General features: G+C 38.2%; 1 protein-coding gene across 1 annotated transcript in view; it reads right to left on the reverse strand.

The window, feature by feature from the left end:
* RAD51B (RAD51 paralog B) overlaps positions 1–19,365 on the reverse strand; it is a gene marked incomplete at its 5' end in the record, with an annotated part of 436,742 nt that overhangs the window by 402,278 nt on the left and 15,099 nt on the right. The window contains 2 exons of the mRNA XM_082485944.1: positions 13,338–13,521; positions 14,596–14,715. Of these exons, the coding sequence (XP_082342070.1) occupies positions 13,338–13,521; positions 14,596–14,715 (304 nt within the window). The remainder of the gene's footprint in view (positions 1–13,337; positions 13,522–14,595; positions 14,716–19,365) is intronic.

Consider the following 19,365-nt stretch of genomic DNA (forward strand, 5'->3'; position numbering starts at 1 on the left):
AATAACAGCAAATCACGTTGAGTAAATGGTATTGCTATATAAGCTCTCATTTTCTGGCTATTCACAGATCTCCTCTGTTGAGTATCTCCTTACATGTGGAAGGCCCTATGAAAAAAAGCAGCAATTAGGTCATTGTACCAACAATTCACAACATATTCGCCAGTATGGAAACCTTACCTCTAGCACCCAGACAGAGGATTCAATTGCAGTGACCAAGAAGAAACAGTACAGGCTTCTGCACAAATTGTTCGTCCTTGAGAGGAGAAACACATCACCATTACTGCTAGTCAATTATTCCTTCAGAAGGAACCGCAAAGCCAACTTCAAACAATATTAAAAATAGCAGTGTTTAAGGGCAAATAGAGCACTTGAAGTAAAAAGGAGGATTAATATTGCCAAATAGAAGACAGATATTTTTCAAACTTTGAGGAACACTCCAACACGAGAAAAAAACAAAGCAAGTAAGACATTAAGGCAACTGAAATCCAAGCTTAGTAACAGACCAGTCTGCTAGCACTCTATAATGAAGTCTGGTAATAGTTGGCTCTTGTCATGAAAATAAGAAGTTTAAGGCTTTGGAAATGAATGAAAACATAATCTGTTGGTATATATTTCAACAGCCACCGTATTAAACTGTTGAGAGGTTTGACATATTAGTGGTCCAATCAGAGGTGAACGACTGGACTGAATGCAGGTGGGAGAGTCAAGTATGCAAAATGCAATTTATTCCCTAGCACTGGGTTTTATAAGATGGCAAAGATTTCATTACATCCGATCAGAATAAATAATGTTATTGTAGGAGACAGAACCTTGTAAATATACACAAATATTATTTTATCATTTAGAAATTTTGTATTTACATTAACAGATTTTATCTGGCACCAAAAATAGGAGACAAAGCAGGTATCTATCACGATTTACACATTGTGGCCTTTGGAACTTGACAGTATTGGAATTTAAAAGGCGCACACACACACTGAGGTACTGGACCACACAAATAGTTCTAGAAACTTTGCGTCTCCAAGTAACTAGTATGGAACTATTTTGATTTAGCAATAATCTTGTTATTCTCCAGTAACTGTTCAGTACCATGCACTAAATAGTCTGGCAGTCTACATACATACTACTTTCTACATCGATAGCTATCTTTGCTGCAAACAATATTCACCTTCATCCACATTTTAATGGAGGGAGTCAAAACAAATAACCTCACACATACTACTCCCAGACCCATTCATCTCAAAACAGACCTCCCTAGGGCCCCTATCTTCAGATCAAATCAGCAACTATAATTTGCACAAAATGTTCTTAAAATTCAAACAGCAAAAATAAGGGACTACAACAGCTATGTGCAGAACTTCTGAGATTAAACAAACCACTATTACTTGAAACAACTGCTGCGACCAATGTAGTTCAAACAAAAGAAATAACAGGAAAAATACCACAGGCCAAGTAAGTTAAATCAAGATCATAAACTTTCACCTAGAACTGAACTTACAGTCTTGGACAATTTAGTAAGTTCTCTGTAAAATTTCCTCTTACTAGTAGACAAAAAACAGAAGCTGGAGATAACTGCATTCTACAGACTTGTAAAGCAGCAGCTGCAAGAGCTTGGTTAATGGTTTAGCCATAGCATGCTGACAGATGGATATGAAACTATTAATAATGAAGGAATGCAAGCATGTTATGAACTGTACCGGCTATTTTATGGATTGTTATACAATTCATTCTGAATTTTAGCATAGGAAGAAATACTGTGGTTTGAAAATCTACTATTCAGCATAGTTTCTGAGCTCAGCTATAATTCATTATGCATGGATATATTACAACTCCAAATACAGCACATTATGATGCATTTTAAAACCAGAACATGCAAACTAAAACCAGGACACTGACCTAGTCCACACAAAAGCCCTAAGCAATGTAAGGATAGGCTGTATGCAGCCAGGCATTTGATGACCTTCAGTCAAAGTACAAAGCATCGTAATAATGCTATGTAACAAAATCCTTTCTAGAGCTGTTAAAAGTTTAAAGGATATTCCAAACACCTAACACTTTTTCTTTGCTTGTTCCAAGCAATAACCTGTTTTTTACTTGTACTTACACTTTTTACTGAAGATGCAGTTTTACACTTAAAAACTGTGCTGCTGCCAGAAACCACACATTCCTACCCCTCCTTTCTGCCTACATTAGTGCCTGTTCAGCTGCACAATTGCCCACTACATTTTGGGTTGCTTTTCAGATGGTTTACATCCTTGTTCGGGCTCATCAGCAAGTATGAACCAGTTGCAAACTCTATACTGAAATGAATTACAAGGTAGGTAGGAAGGAGAAAAGCTCGTATTGTCCTCTTGCTGCTGTTTAAGCTCTGACATTGGTTGACCACCTCTTGATTTTGGACTACTCAAATCTTCTGTAATGCAGGCTCAATTAACCTGCTACTTATGATTTGCCACTTATGATTTGTACAGATAATTTATTCTGCTTCCAGCTTGTATCTGGTAGCCTTTTTTCCTGGGGACAACTTCAGAATGCGCTGCAGGTCAGTGGATTTCCAGGCAGCAGCTTCATCACTTTGCTAGTTCCTCTCTTCTGTGGCTCCCTTAAGCCAACTGAAAAAAAGAGGCACAGCAGTAAGCATTGCTGCCAACCCCAAAACAGTATCTCTAGCCAGTAACAATCTCCTTTACTATTGCCAATCTGCTCCTTGAAAATATGACAAGCAGGAACAGGCTTCACAAACTGTTTCAGTGGCATCCATCTGCTTCTAGTAGCTCCATTGTACGGGCACCACAGAAGCAGGGTACAGCGTATCTGTTTTAATACACAGTATACCGTGCATTCACTCTGTACCCAGGTCTCATCAGAAACTTTGTGCTCACTGCCCGGGTGTTACAGTTTCCATCACAACGCCAGGAAGGGCCATGACATGGAGCTCTCTGTGCAACCAGAGAAAGTCATACAAACCCAACACATGCCAGCCTTAGATGGCTGGTGGTATATAGCCCCCAGAAAATCCTATGACAGCGCATATTCAGAAGATTTTTCAAGTTAAGAGATTTCCCCACAGACAATTTTTGACACCAGCAAGCCTTGAATGTTTTATCAGTCAATTCCTCTTCTAAACAAGCTCTTCACTATCTAAGCTAGAAAATGATATGGAAAAGAACACATCACTAAAAAGGCAAGCAGCGGGCTCCTGTACTGTTTTTGGAGAATTGAGAGAATTTCCTAAAGACATAAGGGAAGAGTTCTTAGATATCGTTCCAAATCTCTCTGGGCAAACCTGAAGTTTGTTAGAATAAGACATTGTTTAAGAAGATAACAGAAGGCAAGGGCCTGATTTAAAAAAATCATCTTAGTATTTCATACCTAGCTTACCTTTCACTGCATATTCCCTCAGGACTTTACAGAAGTAAAGTATGGAAAATACTGGAATCTAAAGACAAAGAAAGGGATTTGTATTTTGGGGTGGGCAATGCAGCTCGTCCAAACTGGAGCATCAAAAGTGTTAACAGACTATTGGAAGGGGGGGGGGGGGGGAGATACTGTCTTACTGAAATTCATGTGTAGTCTCATCAACAAGACACAGCACCTCATTCACTCCTGTCTAATTAAAATTCTGTACATGACTGCTTAGTCTTTATTAAATAAAAACCTCTAAGTCTAATTTTGTTTACCTAGAATATTGCAACAGCAGTAGTATATTCTCAAATGAGATATAGCTACGCATTTTAGCGAGAGGCACCACGACAGTTTTGATGAGGTTACTAAAATCATGTAGATTCTCATTGGAATTCATATTTGGAATGAGACTCCCTCAGTTTGATTATACCGAACTTCTGCCAAATGAATGAAAATGCTTGCTGTTAAAATGATGGGTTTCCTTCTTTAAATAGAAAATTGGGGTGAATAAATTAACATAGATAGCTGCAACTTCAATGAACAATGATACAAAGCATACACGTTCTCAATAAAGAAGATGGAGTCTTCTTGTAGCAAAATCAGAATGAAGTTGCTCAGGAGACCTTATGTCATAGAGCACAGATTCCAATTCCAAGCAAAACACAGGAGGGAAACCAGAGCAACCCCCACAACTCTTCTAACACACAAGAGCCTCAACCGCAGAAGAAAAAGGGCAGACTGAAAAGCCTGTCCTGTAAACCTAGATACTCCTATTTTCAAGGCAGCACAGGATTATCAACCATCTAGCTGCAATAGTTTGGTCTGGTTGTCTGTTACTACCATCCAACCACATGTGGAAGGAGAGGAAATTTTGCAGACTGAAAAAGGCAGGTTTTCTAGTTAACAGCAGCAAGCATGCTGCATCATGAAGCTTCCAGATCATACTTCATGAAAAAGCAGCCCCAGCAGCACACCTGGTTCAACACAGACACACTATTCTCACAAAGCAGTCCTGTAGACACAAAGAGGGAAGTGATACAATCATCTCTACCACTACGAGTTTCCAAGCAAATAAGACTTTACTTTTGATCTCTGGGCACATTTGTATTGTAAGAGACATAGGCATTGCCCAATCTTAATTTCCTCTTATCCCCATCCCTTTTCACCTCGGGGGGCTAGTACAATATTCTTTAGGAGTAACAATTGCAGAGCAGGTCTTCTTTATTCCCAGAAACCCTGGGGCTGAGTAATCATAAAGCAAACAAACTCCAGAGAATCTGGAAATCAAACAACTTATTAGTCTATACTGAGCTCATACAGGTAAGATTTTTCCAACAACTTGTAATCTGGTCAACTACTCTCTGTATTGCTAACCTGTCTAGAGACTAGAATCACTTTCAGTTACATATTATGCAAATGCAGAAATATTCCTTGAGAACCTACAGTTTAAATAAAATCAAAGGACAAGGAGGAGTCACAAGAAAACACGTGAAAAGAATTAGATACTCAAAACACAAGTGCTTCTCTGCAGTCACAAATAGATTATTGGTCTAAAGGTTCAGGCAATTTTTCACACAGTCAAAACAGGGTCTTGCAAAACGCTAAACTCCCAATAAAAGGCATAAAAAGCCCTTCAGTACAATTACTGTTGTTTTCTACAGCACATACAAAGTAACAACATGACAGGGCAGGAAAAACAAACAAACAATCGCACACTGAAATACAGCAGTAGAACATCTTATATAGATATGTTACTTAAAAAAAAGAAATATAACTTAGATGTATCTATTTCAGGGTAAAGGCAAAATTTACTGGAAAATGACACACAGCAGATCCCAGTGTTTAAAGGTCCGTTACTGAACAAAATGGTATAGTCTGCTTGAAGTCTGGTTCTATCCAATACTTACACAAAGAATCTGTAATAGAAAGAATGATAATTTTCCTTTCAAAAACAGGAAAGCGGGGAGGAGACTGCAAGCACACTAGAATACAAGATTAGAATCCAAAACCATCTTGACAAGTCAGGAAAAATAACACATTAGAAGGAGGAGTAACAAAGTCAGCAGATGCAGATCCAGGGTTTTAATGAATGGTAGTTAAATGACATCAGGCTGTTGCAAAGAAAGCAAACAGTGTACTATGATGTATAAACAAGAGATGTCCTGCAAGGCATGAGAAGAAAGACTTCTCCATGACTGAACATTGGTAGGGATTCACCTGGAATGCTGTCTCAGTTTTGGGCACCTCACTTTCAAGATGATGTAAAACAGCTGAAGGGAACCCAGAGAAGTGCAATGAGAATGCAGGTTAGAAGACGCAAGAAACTGCTTATTTGTTTGGGATTAAGACTTTCAGAAATTCAAGTCAAGGCAGATATCAGGGAAAGTGTCTGCCTTCCTTTATAGCAAGCATTGTCCACAATTGTATAGCAGATCAAAAACAAAACTGGTAATAAAATCTCAGTCCTCGCAACTCCCTCTCCTATGCATTAATGCTGGTGCCTTCCTTCTACATAATTTCATATACGCAATCGTACAGAATGATAGCTTTTGGCAAAGTCACTTGCACTGTAAAATGGAAAAAGCAATGGAGGGAATACTTTAAAAGAAACAGAAAACTGAATTCCAGTATCACATAACATTAAACTACCTCCTTTTCTATACTTCACCACCACATGAAAACAGGAAACCCTGGTCTACCATTTCTCATTTCTTTTCCTCAGCAGTATTAAACATTTTATGAGCATAGGCAGTCCAAAAGGAACACTGTGTTGGGCAATAAACTGCAGAAATGTATATTCTCCAGACATATATAAAAAAAGTACACAGATGGCAGCAGTACTGAAGATAGTTATAATTTCATTTTAACCAGTCATTTTAAACTAAAACAAAGTTGTGCCATCTGAGAATAATTTTTAACAGCCACACGAGAAGACAAAACCATCTAACTTCGCCACTATAATGACACTTAGCAATTGGATTAACTCCCTTTTATCAAAACTATTTTTTTCTCAGTACTGTGGAGTGGAGGGATAAACGAAACATAAACAATACACCAACAAAAACTGGGTTTATGAAGCTTTAGCGAGGGCAAAGAAAGAACTCTGGTCTGTAAGTCCCCATTTTGTCATCCTAATTAAACAGTAACACAAATTAAAATTCATTCCGAACCACACTTTACAAACATATATGTGAAATTCTTACTTTTTTTTTTTTTTAAAAGAAAGGTATTTGATTAAAAAAACCCAAAGCTATAGACTGAGTTCTGGGCATGAAAATGCCAAGTATAACATAGGAGGAAATCTTAACATAAAATGTTTTGTTTGTTTCACAAACTATTTGTCACTTAAACTGATGAAGCACACTTAACAAGGTTAGGTATTTCTCTTTGCACCAAAAGAAAGAATGTTTGAAACCAAAAATTCTGATATAGCTAGCATGAACATAATTTTCTAATGCTGGTCAGCTCACCATTTAATAAGATGATGAACACCAACTTGAATTTTGGTGCGGGGGGGTGGGGGGTAAACATCTTAAAGAGAACAAGAATTGTTCTTTACTAGAAGAAATTTCATTTTGGAAGTAATTTTCCTGAGTTAGGAAACAAATTAACTACTGTTTTCCATGACTCAAAACTAGGCTAGGGCTATTCAAGGTTTCTTTAATTCATACAGAATAAAAAAAAAGTCAGCAAATTCTGCAATACCTACATTATTCTAAACATTTATGCTTCTGTGGGTAACATTCACAATACGATTAGCATAAGACGCTAGTATCTTTTCATCCTATTGCATTCATAGAAGGACAACCCAGTTTCTCCAGGAAGTTGGTGAATTATCTTAATAAAATTCTGCAGGTTCAGAAGCAATATTCTGTCTTCTAAACAAACAGTCACAAGTTCTTTTAACTTTCATGCTGCTCCTTCGAGAAATAAACTGACTTCAAGAAAAAGAAGCACCACGGCTACTCAAATGGAAGTTAAGCAGGGTGGAAAGAGAAACAAAGCAAGTAGCAGCCCCACACTGAAAGGAGAATTACATTATTAGGTATGCCTTAACCTTTCGCAACAAGCAGATAGCCATGAGTTCAGCATGATTATGCAGAAATATACAGATCCTTCTATTAGCAGCTGGAAGGGTAATCAAGTTCACATACGTGCACAAACACAAAGTATGCTTGAAACTTGAGTAACAAGAAACTTAACATAAATATCAGCAGCTCAACAGAAAAGGGCCCATACTTTCCACTGAATTCTCACCACTAGACACTGTTTGAACCACATCTGGCCTAAATATGGCTAGTAAAATTCTGGTAACTCAATTCCAAAATGTTTTCTTGTGATAAGGTTAGCTCCTCATTAAAGAAAGACATGTTTCAATGTGGTATAACATAAGATATTTCTCTTTTTAGAAAACTTACAAAACTTGGAGAACTGGTTCCATTTTGAAGTAAAGTTCTTCTTATTCTAGGCTTAAACAACTGTCAAAAATAATTCAGTTACTCTTTCTGTATCACTGGTATTAAAGATGCTTTTTATTAGCAAAGCATAAAAAACAAAGTTTGCATTTCAGGAGATTACAGTCCAGATACAGACAAATTCACCTGGAAGTCTAATGTATCTCCATAGTTTCGGAAAAGTCAGCATACAGTGTTGTTAAATACTGTAACAACAAACCAATTATCCATTTTTTTCCAAACTTTATACATATTTATTACCAATTCAAAGGAAACTGGCATTTAAACAACTTTTCTTCAGAAATCTTCCATTTGGGGATTTTTTTACCTCTCCATAAACTAATATTTCCAAATATTAGAACAGCAAAGGCACAGAGGATCTGACAAGCAACTATCTATGTGAAAACAGAATAAAACAGAACCAAGGATGAGGCCAAATGGAAATACTTGATTATAAAGAAAAAGAAAATTAACAGCTTGAATATTCTGTCTGCCAACAGAAGCACTTCAATCTTGAGACACTTTACTGCAGGAAGCTGAGATGGTACAATTAAACATACTAACCAAAGCAGAAAAGGCACTGCAGATGTCAAGTAATCTGCACACATAAATTGATTTTGAGAAGAAAAGGCTTACACAACATAAAAATAAATATATATTTAGCTAAACATTTGGCTTTCAAAGCAAATTAAAATCTTGGGTGTAAAGTTTACAGAGCAGAACGCATGGGTGAGTGTGAAGCACCGAAACAAAAAATGTGAGAACTGAGTGTGAAAAAAAAAATTTACTATGACAGCTTTAATTGCTGTTATATTATCAATACTGATAAAGTGAATTTTTAGGTTTTTAATGGAGCATGTGGCATCTAAAGTGGAAAAAATATTACCTGTGGAAATTATGAGCTTCTTGACTACTGTTGACTTATTTAACATAGCAAATATAAGCATTAGAGAATAGTTACATAAAGTTTGTCTTTGATTTGCACTATAAATCACAAGTGAGAGATGAAAGTCTCTCCTCCTAAGCTATTTCACATTCTCAGAAGGAACAATTAAAAAAAAAAAGAATGAAAGATACTATTATACATTTGCTGGTAGTAATGATAACTAACATGCTTACCATAAATAACAAAGGTTCACTTTACAGATCTAAGAACACAACCCAGGCAAAAGTATAAAGGACAGCCAGTGTCGTAATTTGATTAGCCTTAGGGATTTACAAATAAAGTTTCATCTTCAGTCTCAATTTGACATTTAAAAGAATGCTTAAAGGAGTTTGATTTTGCAACTGCCACTTTTAGAGTGCTTTTCCACAGAGATGTCTGGCCAGCTTCACACATTTTCTCAAGTACTAACAACTAGCAGATCAGGTTCTATAAATAACAATTTTTATAAGCTAAACAGTTAAATCTCAAGAACAATTCTAGTCATACTGGGCTTTAGTTTTAGCTCTTCACTGAAATGGAGACATTATTTCTCTCAATCAGCAGGAACACTAAATTACTTTTACTGAATACCACTTACTAATAATAAATAGTTTCCTATGAATATGAAGAAGAAAGAAAATCCAAAGTGTATTTTGTCTTCTATTCTCTTTAAGGCTAAGGAAGTCAGGAACTAGACAGGAAACATATAGGACTGATTACTGCTGCTTAAATACGTAATCTGGTAGACATCGTCACACCTTGTAACAGAAAACATTCAGATCCAAATGCTCTCAAGCACAGCGTGCTCTAAAACAGATAAATGCAATGTAAACTTTTCATACAGCTTTACATATTCACTGCATTTCAAAAATAAAGGTCTTTTTGTTTGATTTATAGCCAAACTGTCCTTCTCAGTTTCTAGCAGTTGCTTGTAATCTGACTGGCTAGTTTAAACCAAACCTGGCAGAAAAAAAGTAGGTTTTGGTCACAGCTATGTGCAGGGAAGGAGGAAAAGGGACAGTGCTGCATAGTGCCCCATGGAGGAAAATGCTTCAGTGACTGTTCAGCGGTCAGTATGGCTGGCAGGTGGCCTCTCCGTAGACCAGAAGAGGCTCAAACCTTGTGCTGCCCCTTGCCCTGGCATCATTTAAAGAGTCTAGGATGGAACCAGGCTTACTGCTAAGTTAGGTGGAAGAAGGGATCAAAAAAGGAAATCAGGCATCCTATTTCACTTTGAGAAACAACTTGTTTTACTAACATCCATACATAAGAAAAAAAAGCTTTGTGTTTCTTTGTACTTAAACAAAAAAATTCAAAAAAATTCAAGTCAAGCAAAAATTTACAATCACACACTTTCACTTGCTTCTTTCAGTGGCTAAGAAGTGGCTTTTTCGCATATCAAAAAATGGATTAAGGTTTCATTTACTACATATTACTTAAATTTTACACTGAGGATGGCAAGTGTTACTTTCCAATGAGCATCTATACATTGTTCAGGGACACAGTACAAGTACTTTCTGAACAGTAATGGCCCTATCCTCACAGCACCCTCACAACTAACAGCTCTGTTATCCCCTTTTTGCAAACTGAAAATAGAGGTGCAGAGAGGTTACTGAACAACGACCATCAGTTTTGAGGTCAGCTTTTTTTGCCGAGCACTTCATACCATGTAGAGCTACTTGGGTTTGAAACAGCTCCCTTTCAGTTTGGCAAAAGCTATGAATGCTAGGCACTTCTGCAAATCAAACTCGGTATCCTGACACCATGAACACAACATTATAAACAGCTGGAGAGTTTAACACACCGACAGAAAGAACTGTGTTAAACTCATTTGAACTCTAGCATAACATGGTAGTACAGGGTTTCCCCAGATTTAAACCTATTTGAACCTATTTTTCCCATTTCCTTTTTAGGAAATGGGGGGAAAAAAGCCTGTTTAAAAATACTCAGTGACAAGAAGCTACTTATGTTTATTAATGCATTCCAATGACTAATTAGTCCAGTAAGAACACACCCCTTATTTGAAGTCTGAACTTGCTTAATTCAGCTTCCAACCACAGAACTGTGGTGTACCTTCGTCAGCTGAAGAGGTTACTTTTATCAAATACCTCTTCCTCAAGTAGGTACATATTGACTAATGAAGAAATCCTTAACATTTCCCTAGCTAAGCTAAACAAAGTAAGCACCTTACATCTTAATTACTCTCCCAGTCATTTTCAAGGCTATTCTCTGGAAGCAGATTTTTCACCATCCTCCCTTCACTGCTAACACCAGATGTACTGCTCCAGTAACAGTTACAGCTAACTAGATAATACACAACCTCTTTATTTCTGATTCCCTTGCTCAACTGCTCAATTTTTCACCAGAACTTTTAGCTACAGCCAAAAGGATTGACTTCAACTCCTATCAGTCATCAACTCCAAAGCTTTTTTCAGAGTCTCAGACTGAGTCCCCCTACTTGTTGCTAAACTCAATATTTAGTTGCACTGATTCTGCCATGAAATGTGTTGCATATTGTTTCATGTGTCCAATTTATTAGTGATCTAAATTACTTTGCAACCTTACTAATGTTCTTTTAATCCCAAATTTATATTTATGATTTTCTAGGTAAGTAAAAACATCTGAAGTAATTCCAACAGTTATTTATAATTAGAACCTCAGATACTCTGCAACTTCAAGTAGCAGAGGTTAATGCAATGTATGCAACAGCAGACTTATCTCTAGTATGCACCAACACTTGGGGATGCATAACACACTCTGCTGTTGGATTTTGCATGTTACTCATACAGAGCCCTGCCTAGGGATCTGTGCTTGCAAGGACCCAAATCTCCAGCCAAGGCATTCCTAGAATTCTTAACTGAGTTACTACCGTTTATTTTGTAACATAAAATTTAACAAATCTTTAAACTACTCCAGAACCGACTCACAAGCATTGCGTGTTAAAGATAATGATAAGTGAAAGTATAGTTGGATTTCCAGTGAGTAAATTAATAAACCTAATCAAAAGGTACTTTAAAAATATACAAGCTTCCAATCTGTGTATTTACATATAATTACATAGATCTCTAGATTTTATTCAAATGGTAAGATATCTCATAGACCAATTCAAAAAGACAGAGGTGTGACCAGAGCACAAGTTCCTGCCCAAAATTCCAGAACTCCTCACCAAAGTGTTCACAGTGAGAAACAAGGAGAGCACCAGCACACCAGGCATTGCAAGGGCCTAAAAGCATTAACGTAATGGAAACCTTTAAACCTTCTTAGGCTACTTCACAATGTCCAACTCTAAGACTTTTGTGAATATCAACACTGTCCCTCTGACTGTAAGCAGGGCAGCAGCCTGAACTGTCAGGGGCTCCAATCCAGCCCAGCTTTAATGAAGGTGGAGGGAGGAGCAGGGGGTGTCTAAAGGAAAAGAAAATAGAGAAATAGAGAAAAATAGTATCTTCCCATAAAAATTATTCCCTTTTTCAAAGGGCTGTATAATATTTTCCAAAAATATGAGAGCGTACATACTTACAATTCTTCCCTGGCTTTTTAAAGCACTATAAACATTATTGAGTGCACTAACCAGAATGCTATCTTTTGTACCTGAACTTTAAAGGCACTTGCACAGGGTTTAATCTTCTCCATCAAAAGCCTTTAGAAATTACACGGCAGAAAGAAATCCATTCCTCTTAAGTCAGCCAGTTCCAGACCTCTGACGTGTATATTTCTGGTATGATAGTGGCTGTGACCTCAGGAGCATCAGAGGGAATAGGGCCCACCAGTCTTACTCAAGTTCTTGCCACAGTTTCTCTCTTACACTGGAGTGATGAGTAGGCCACCCATACTTGGAAATAATTCTAAGAATTGAGTCTCAATGACATCTTCTGAGTTGATATGATCCTCAGTGGATCATATAATGAAGGAACGCACACATGCATTTATGCGGCTTACATCTTCTAAAGCATTTTTCAATCAGGTCCACCCAGTTCCTGCACTGATTGTCTGTGCCTTCCTTTGTATTTTACAGGCAAGTCCACAGACAAGGATTTGCTGAGCTGTTACCTTCCTTTCTGCATTAATTAGCATAGACTATCAGTCACAAAAGGAATTTATGCTGCTCCAGAGTATAAGGCCTTTTGAGATTCTATAAACTTAAGCAGAAGGAACAGCCAGAAAAGATCTTCCCCTAGTCAGAGTATGCACTAGGTAAAGTAAGCATTGCATTAGAAGGGAACCATCAGGGTAAGCAATATTTAGGGGCAGCAAAATAAAATATGAGATTTAAGAAAAAATAGAAAACAAAGCACTGAAACACAGCTGAAGAATCTTGTAAACCCTTATTTGAACTACTAAGTAAAAAAAAATAAAATTAAAAACCCAACAGAATATACCAAGCAGAACAGTTACTATTCCCCCATTTCCCAACCGTTTTCCAGCTGGTACCTGCTTGAAGATTCCTGCTAGAAGCTTTTTTCTGGTTTTCATCTTCCTGTCATTTTCATTCTTCTCAGATTTTATTACTTGGTACTGTAAGGCAAAAATTTAAGAAAGGAGGAAAAACTTACTGGTATTGAGAACTCCTCTGCCAAATACTTCAACATTGATGCTCCTCTAGCCAAAAAGTTACTTCTCTCTGCCAGGTTGCCTTGGAGTTTTGTGTCAAACTCCTTTCTGACAACGGAAGCAACAGAGTCAATTATTATGAGTTTAACTTTCTTTGAAATAATTTCTTCTTCCAAAGACATAATCCTAAAAAAGAAAAAATATCAAAAAACCCCAGTCATTGATAACATTATTTACACAATAGAAGCATTTTATAACCCTGAAATTGTTTAAATAAAAGGTTTACTTTAATCAGCTGGAAGTCAACCCCTCTTTCCCCCCCCTCACACACCACCTCCACTAACATCTGCATGTATTGAAGAGATTTGGAAAGGAATCTGAGACTCCAGTAGACCACATAACCCAAGGCAGGACCCATCCAAAAGAGAGGTTTGGAAGAACCTCTTGTTAGCAACACTATGCTGTACAGCCCCTGAATGGCAGACAGCAAGTTAAGCGGACATTGAAACCGTGCCTTTTTTCTCACAGTAGCAGCATCCCACTGCCAACACCAGAAGCCTTGGTGTCCATACATGCAGAAGGTCAAATCCATTTCCATATACCTCCAAAGACACCATGCCAAACCTAATCCATTGATAATACACTACTAGCTGTCCTTCAATAAAGCTGCACTAGAAGAAGAAACTATTCTTACAATAATTCTCCCACTAACATAAAATACACAAGATTAAATTAAAATATAACTTAGTTCATTTTCATTGCAAAATGTGTTCACAAATTAACTTAAGTTAACAACATGACAATACAACGCTGCCAACAACAGTATTCAGGCTGATGACAGTGAAATGATTCCTCCTTCCCAGTGCTGGAGGGGTCCCAGTCTTCCTGGAAGTAAACTGTGCTTTGGAGGAGCAGACTCCTTTCAGGGAAAAAGGAACTCTAACAATTGTCTCTCCACAGTCCAAGACAAGACCAGACCTGTCACATGAAGCCCTTTAAAAGCTTACAGGGATCAGATCATATAGAAATTGTCTAACAGGAATTAGAAAACATCATGTGGATTAGTCACACGCTATAAGATGAGAAGAGCAACATCAGACTTTCTGTAGCAATTTTACTTTGTTGGAGACCATGCTGTTATCCACATGAAAAGGTCTCAGATAAATGAATTACTCGTCATAAAACTTTGATATAAAACAAATATTGTTATAGACAATCCAGTCAAAATGTTTGGGTTTTTTTAACTCTGGAAAAGAATACCTCTTCAGTACGCTGCCACAGGTCAGCTCTCGATACAGGTGAATGCTACGGGTCATGCAGAACAGCTTTTCATCTGAGTCAAAGTAAGTAGGGAATCTGTTTCCTGCTATCTCAATCAACCTATCAAAAAAACCAACCAGAAGGCATAACACTGAAAAAGGAATAATGTGGGATACTAAGGCATCACGTATTCAGAAAGCAAACCTCTGAATGATAAGCAGATACCAAGTAATAACGGAAATCCTTTTCAAAGGAGAAGATACTTTAGCAGTCAGACTGAAATACTGGAAGTCAGAACAGTTAGGTTCTCTTCCCAGTGACGCTAGAGTCAGTGGTACACTAGGGAAACACATAATCTGTATGCAAAGAAACAGTGTATCTCCTGTAGAAGGAAACTGCAATGTTTATAGTTACTGAATGCAAAGTTCTTTGAGATTTGTACAAGAAGTTCCACTCAATCGCAAAGCATTCTCCTATTTTAGTTATTGTATCTAAATATTATTTTCATTACCTTTTTGTAAAAAGGGCTTATAAAATCTTAAGGAAATATACTTTTTAGAACACAGGGAGAAAAAAAAAATTAGCATTGTGTCACAAGGTGACTAAGGCTCCAGCTGCCAGGCAGCTACAAGTGAACATCCATCCATTCAGACAGCACAGGTACAACTGGCACGGCTTGAAATAATGAAATGACTAAACAGTTTAAATGGCTGCTTCACAGACAGAACTGAATGTGGGATTCCATGATTAAATGTTCTCCATTACCTTATTAGCAAATTCATGACCCTTCAAAACTTTGAATTATACAATTGTTAAGCGTGCCACTGTTTATTATCAGAGTAGACTAAGGAAGCATATCAGATAACTAGCAATAACACCAAAAGAAGTCAGAGGAAGTTAGGTATTTATTATTTGTTGTCAAAATACTTTTATATTCAGAAACTATGCTTTAAAAAAAAAAAACTCACACACAGATGTAAAACTAAACAATTTACTGATGAAAGGCCAACATTTTCAGTTAAATGAGATTTTATACATAAAATCATAGATGACTCTTCAGAAGTCAATGGAACCAAGTTCCAACCCTCTGAATACAAGGTGATTTTATCTAGGTCCTTAAATAAGTGATGCAAAAATTTAACTTAGAAACTCATAGTTACAGTCTGAGCATATTTTTTTACACTATGAAGATTTAGGTTTTTAACAACAGAAAATACTTAATTGTATTTTAAGCAGGCATATCCCACTGCTTATAGCTTGAGAAGAGTGGCATCTAGTGGATGATACCTGTGGGCACAACTTAATGGTTATCTTTATGCTTTTTATTTAGGCCTTTTTCATTAAAACCCAAAACGTTAAAGCTATTTTAGAAAAAATCTTTTAAATCACTTTTCTTTGGTTTAAAAATAGAAACACTAAGTTTGAATGTTAATATACCTATCCTGAGCAAGTAATTTAATTACAATAGCCTGAAACTCATTCATTAGATATTACTTATTACATCTAAACTTGTCCTGTAGAACTTCCAGGGATAGAATCTTGTCTTTGCATTTGTATAATTAATCATGCAGACCATTTTGGCAACAGTAATCTGTTATTCAATGGTCTGCATGAAATGAGATTTCAGTACACTTCCTAATGGGCATAGATCACAAAGAACATCGTTACACAGACTGACTTAAAATGACACACCAAAATCTCGCTGAGATCGCAGTACTATTCACAGAGTTCCATGCAGGTTCAAAGTTCTTTAAGATCTAAATCCTGTTTGCCATGATGAGACCAAAAACTGCACAAAACATGTTCTCTGCAATCAGGGTGGGGGCCCATGGGGTGGAAAATCCTTGTTTGTTCTCAGCTTTGGTTCACAGAAATTTCTATCCAGTGTTTTTCACAAGCGATAAGTATGGCTAAAGAGAAAAACAAACCAAATTATTTTCAGACTTTCTAAATAAGTCTGGTATGTTTTCAGTTAATAGCTGGTATGAGCTGAATTGAATTGCTACAAAACTGATGACAACAATCTTGATTTCCACACTTACTATGACTGTTCCATCTGCTTGTCCTAGCATCCATGTTCTGACAAAGCTGAATGATGGACACCATCTCCACTGTTACAGCTTTCTCTTACACGACAGAAAATGATATAAATTACAGAAAACAGTGGCATATCTTAGAAGACCAGCCTCAGTTCTGAGCACCCTTCCCAGCATTGCTATTAGATTGAACTGAACTGTCATGTTAAAGAGTAAGTAATAAGACTACAGAAGTTTGTGGAAGCAAAAAGCTCCCTGCCCTGAAACCTGCCAGGCAGAATGACAAGAGAGAAGTGCCTTTTAGCAAGTGAAATAAAATTAGCGAGCTTTATGCAGTATCTTTCTAGATTCAGCACGCCATTACAGCCAGTATGACAGCTACAACTTCGCAACAATCAGCCCTAAAAAGTAACAGGGACGCAAACACTCTTCCCAGGCTTTCTGATACAGACTTTTGCATTTTAAATAAAAATAGTGCAAGATAAATGTCTCCATTAACCCCTCTAAAATAAGTTGCTATTAAATGAATATTTGCCCTCTTATCTGAAGTGTTTGGAACAACGAAACAACGAAAAACTTCTACTACAAACTTTTACTACAACTACAACTTCTACAAACTTCTACTTGTGATCTATTAATAATACAGGATTACAGAATCGTAAGAAAATTGTTTAGAAAGAGAACTCAGGAGATCTCCAGGCCAACTTCTTGTTCAAAGTAATGTCAACTAGGAAGTCAGAACAAGTTACTCAAGGCTTTATCTAGTCATATTTTGAAAGCATCCAAGGATGAAGGCAGCACAACCTCTCCGAGCAACCTTTGCCAATTCCTGAAAGTCCTTACACTGAAAAAGCTTCTCCATATTTCAATACAGAAACGCATTTCAGCGTACGCCTGCTGTCTCCCTCCCATACATCACTCTGCCATCTTCTCAATGGCCTCCACATTCGGTAGGGGAAGGCTGCTGTTAGATCCACCCAAAGCCTTCTCTCGTCTAGCCTGAGCAAGCTTTCAGTCTCTACAAAGTGCACCAGACCCCAACCATCCTGGTAGTCCCCAGTCGAACTCCCTGCAGTTTGTCACATCTTTCTCAAACTGAGAGCCCAAAATTGAACACAGGATCTAGTTGTAGTCTCACGGGTACCAAGAGAATAATCACTTCCCTCACTCTGCTGGTGCTGCTCCTTAGAGGTTGCATCACAGAAAGTATAAGATAGTATAAGATATACATCAGATTACTACCCACTACTGATATTTCAGGTAGGTGGTGATGAGGTAGGTACCAGAAGTCTAAGGGCAATGAAGAAGGACTTTAGGACCCTGGGACAGCTGGTTAAGGGATCGGGAGCACAAATAGTGTTCTCCTCTATCCCACCATTTGCAGGAGTTGATGAGGGGATAAATAGGAGGAGTCAGGAAATTAACTCCTGGCTCCGAGACTGGTGTATCCGGCAGAACTTTGGCTTTTTTGATCATGGGCTCATCTACAGGAAACCAGACATGCTGGCAACAGGTGGGGGAAGCCTAACCCGAAGGGGAAGAAAGATCCTGGGACAAGAGCTAGCAGGGCTCATCTATAGGGCTTTAAACTAGGTTTGAAGGGGGATGGGGATGAAACCAGGATTACAAAAGTGGTGCCTGGGAGAAGCGTACCAATGCTTCTGGGTAAAAGTGTTAGCAAGGTCTTGCAGCCTGTCCCAGTGATGGTGGGCGGTGGTGAATTGTGTGGCAGCAAAGACATGAGGGGTAGTGATAATTTGGTAGCTACAGTAGTGTCTGAGTATGATCAGGTGCCAATTAGGGCTTGTCCCCCCAAGAAAGTGGCAGGACAATTAGCCCAGCTGAAGTGCATCTATACTAATGCACGCAGCATGGGAAATAAACAGGAGGAGCTGGAGGCCATTGTACAGCAAGGAAACTATGATATAGTTGCCATCACAGAAATGTGGTGGGAGGACATACACAAGTGGAGTGCTGCAATTGATGGCTACCAACTCTTCAAAAAGGATAGGCAAGGAAGGAGAGGTGGTGGGGTGGCCCTCTATGTTAGGGGCAGTTTTGAATGTCTGGAACTTAACAGTGTGGATGACAGTGTTGAGTGTGTATGGATAAGAATTAAGGGGAAGGCCAATAAGGCAGACATCGCGATGGGAGTTTGTTAAAGACCTCCCAATCAGGATGTAGAAAACGATGAAATATTCTATAAGCAGCTGGCAGAGGTCTCACGATCATCTGCCCTTATTCTTGTGGGGGACTTCAACTTCCCAGATGTCTGCTGGAAATACTAAGCAGCAGAGAGAGAACAGTCTCGGAGGTTCCTGGAGTGTGTGGAAGACAACTTCCTAACACAGCTGGTGAAGGAACCAACTAGGGGAAGTGCCCACTGGACCTATTGTTTGTTAACAAAGAAGGTCTTGTGGGGGATGTAAAGGTTGGAGGTCGCCTTGGGCAGAGTGATCACGAAATGATAGAATTTTCAATTCTTGATCATGTAAGGTGGGGAGCCAGCAGAACTGCCACCTTGGATTTCCGAAGGGCAGACTTTAGCCTGTTTAGGAGCATGGTCGAGAGTGTCCCTTGGGAGGCAGTTTTGAAGAGCAAAGGTGCCCAGGAAGGCTGGGCATACTTCAAGCAGGTGCTCTTAAAAGCGCAGGAGAAGGCCATCCCCATGTCTCGAAAAACGAGCAGACGGGGAAGACGACCAGCCTGGCTAAATAGAGAAATTTGGCTGGAC

The sequence above is a fragment of the Vanellus vanellus genome (genome assembly GCF_965231255.1).
Source record: "Vanellus vanellus genome assembly, chromosome: 6".
NCBI lineage: Eukaryota > Metazoa > Chordata > Aves > Charadriiformes > Charadriidae > Vanellus > Vanellus vanellus.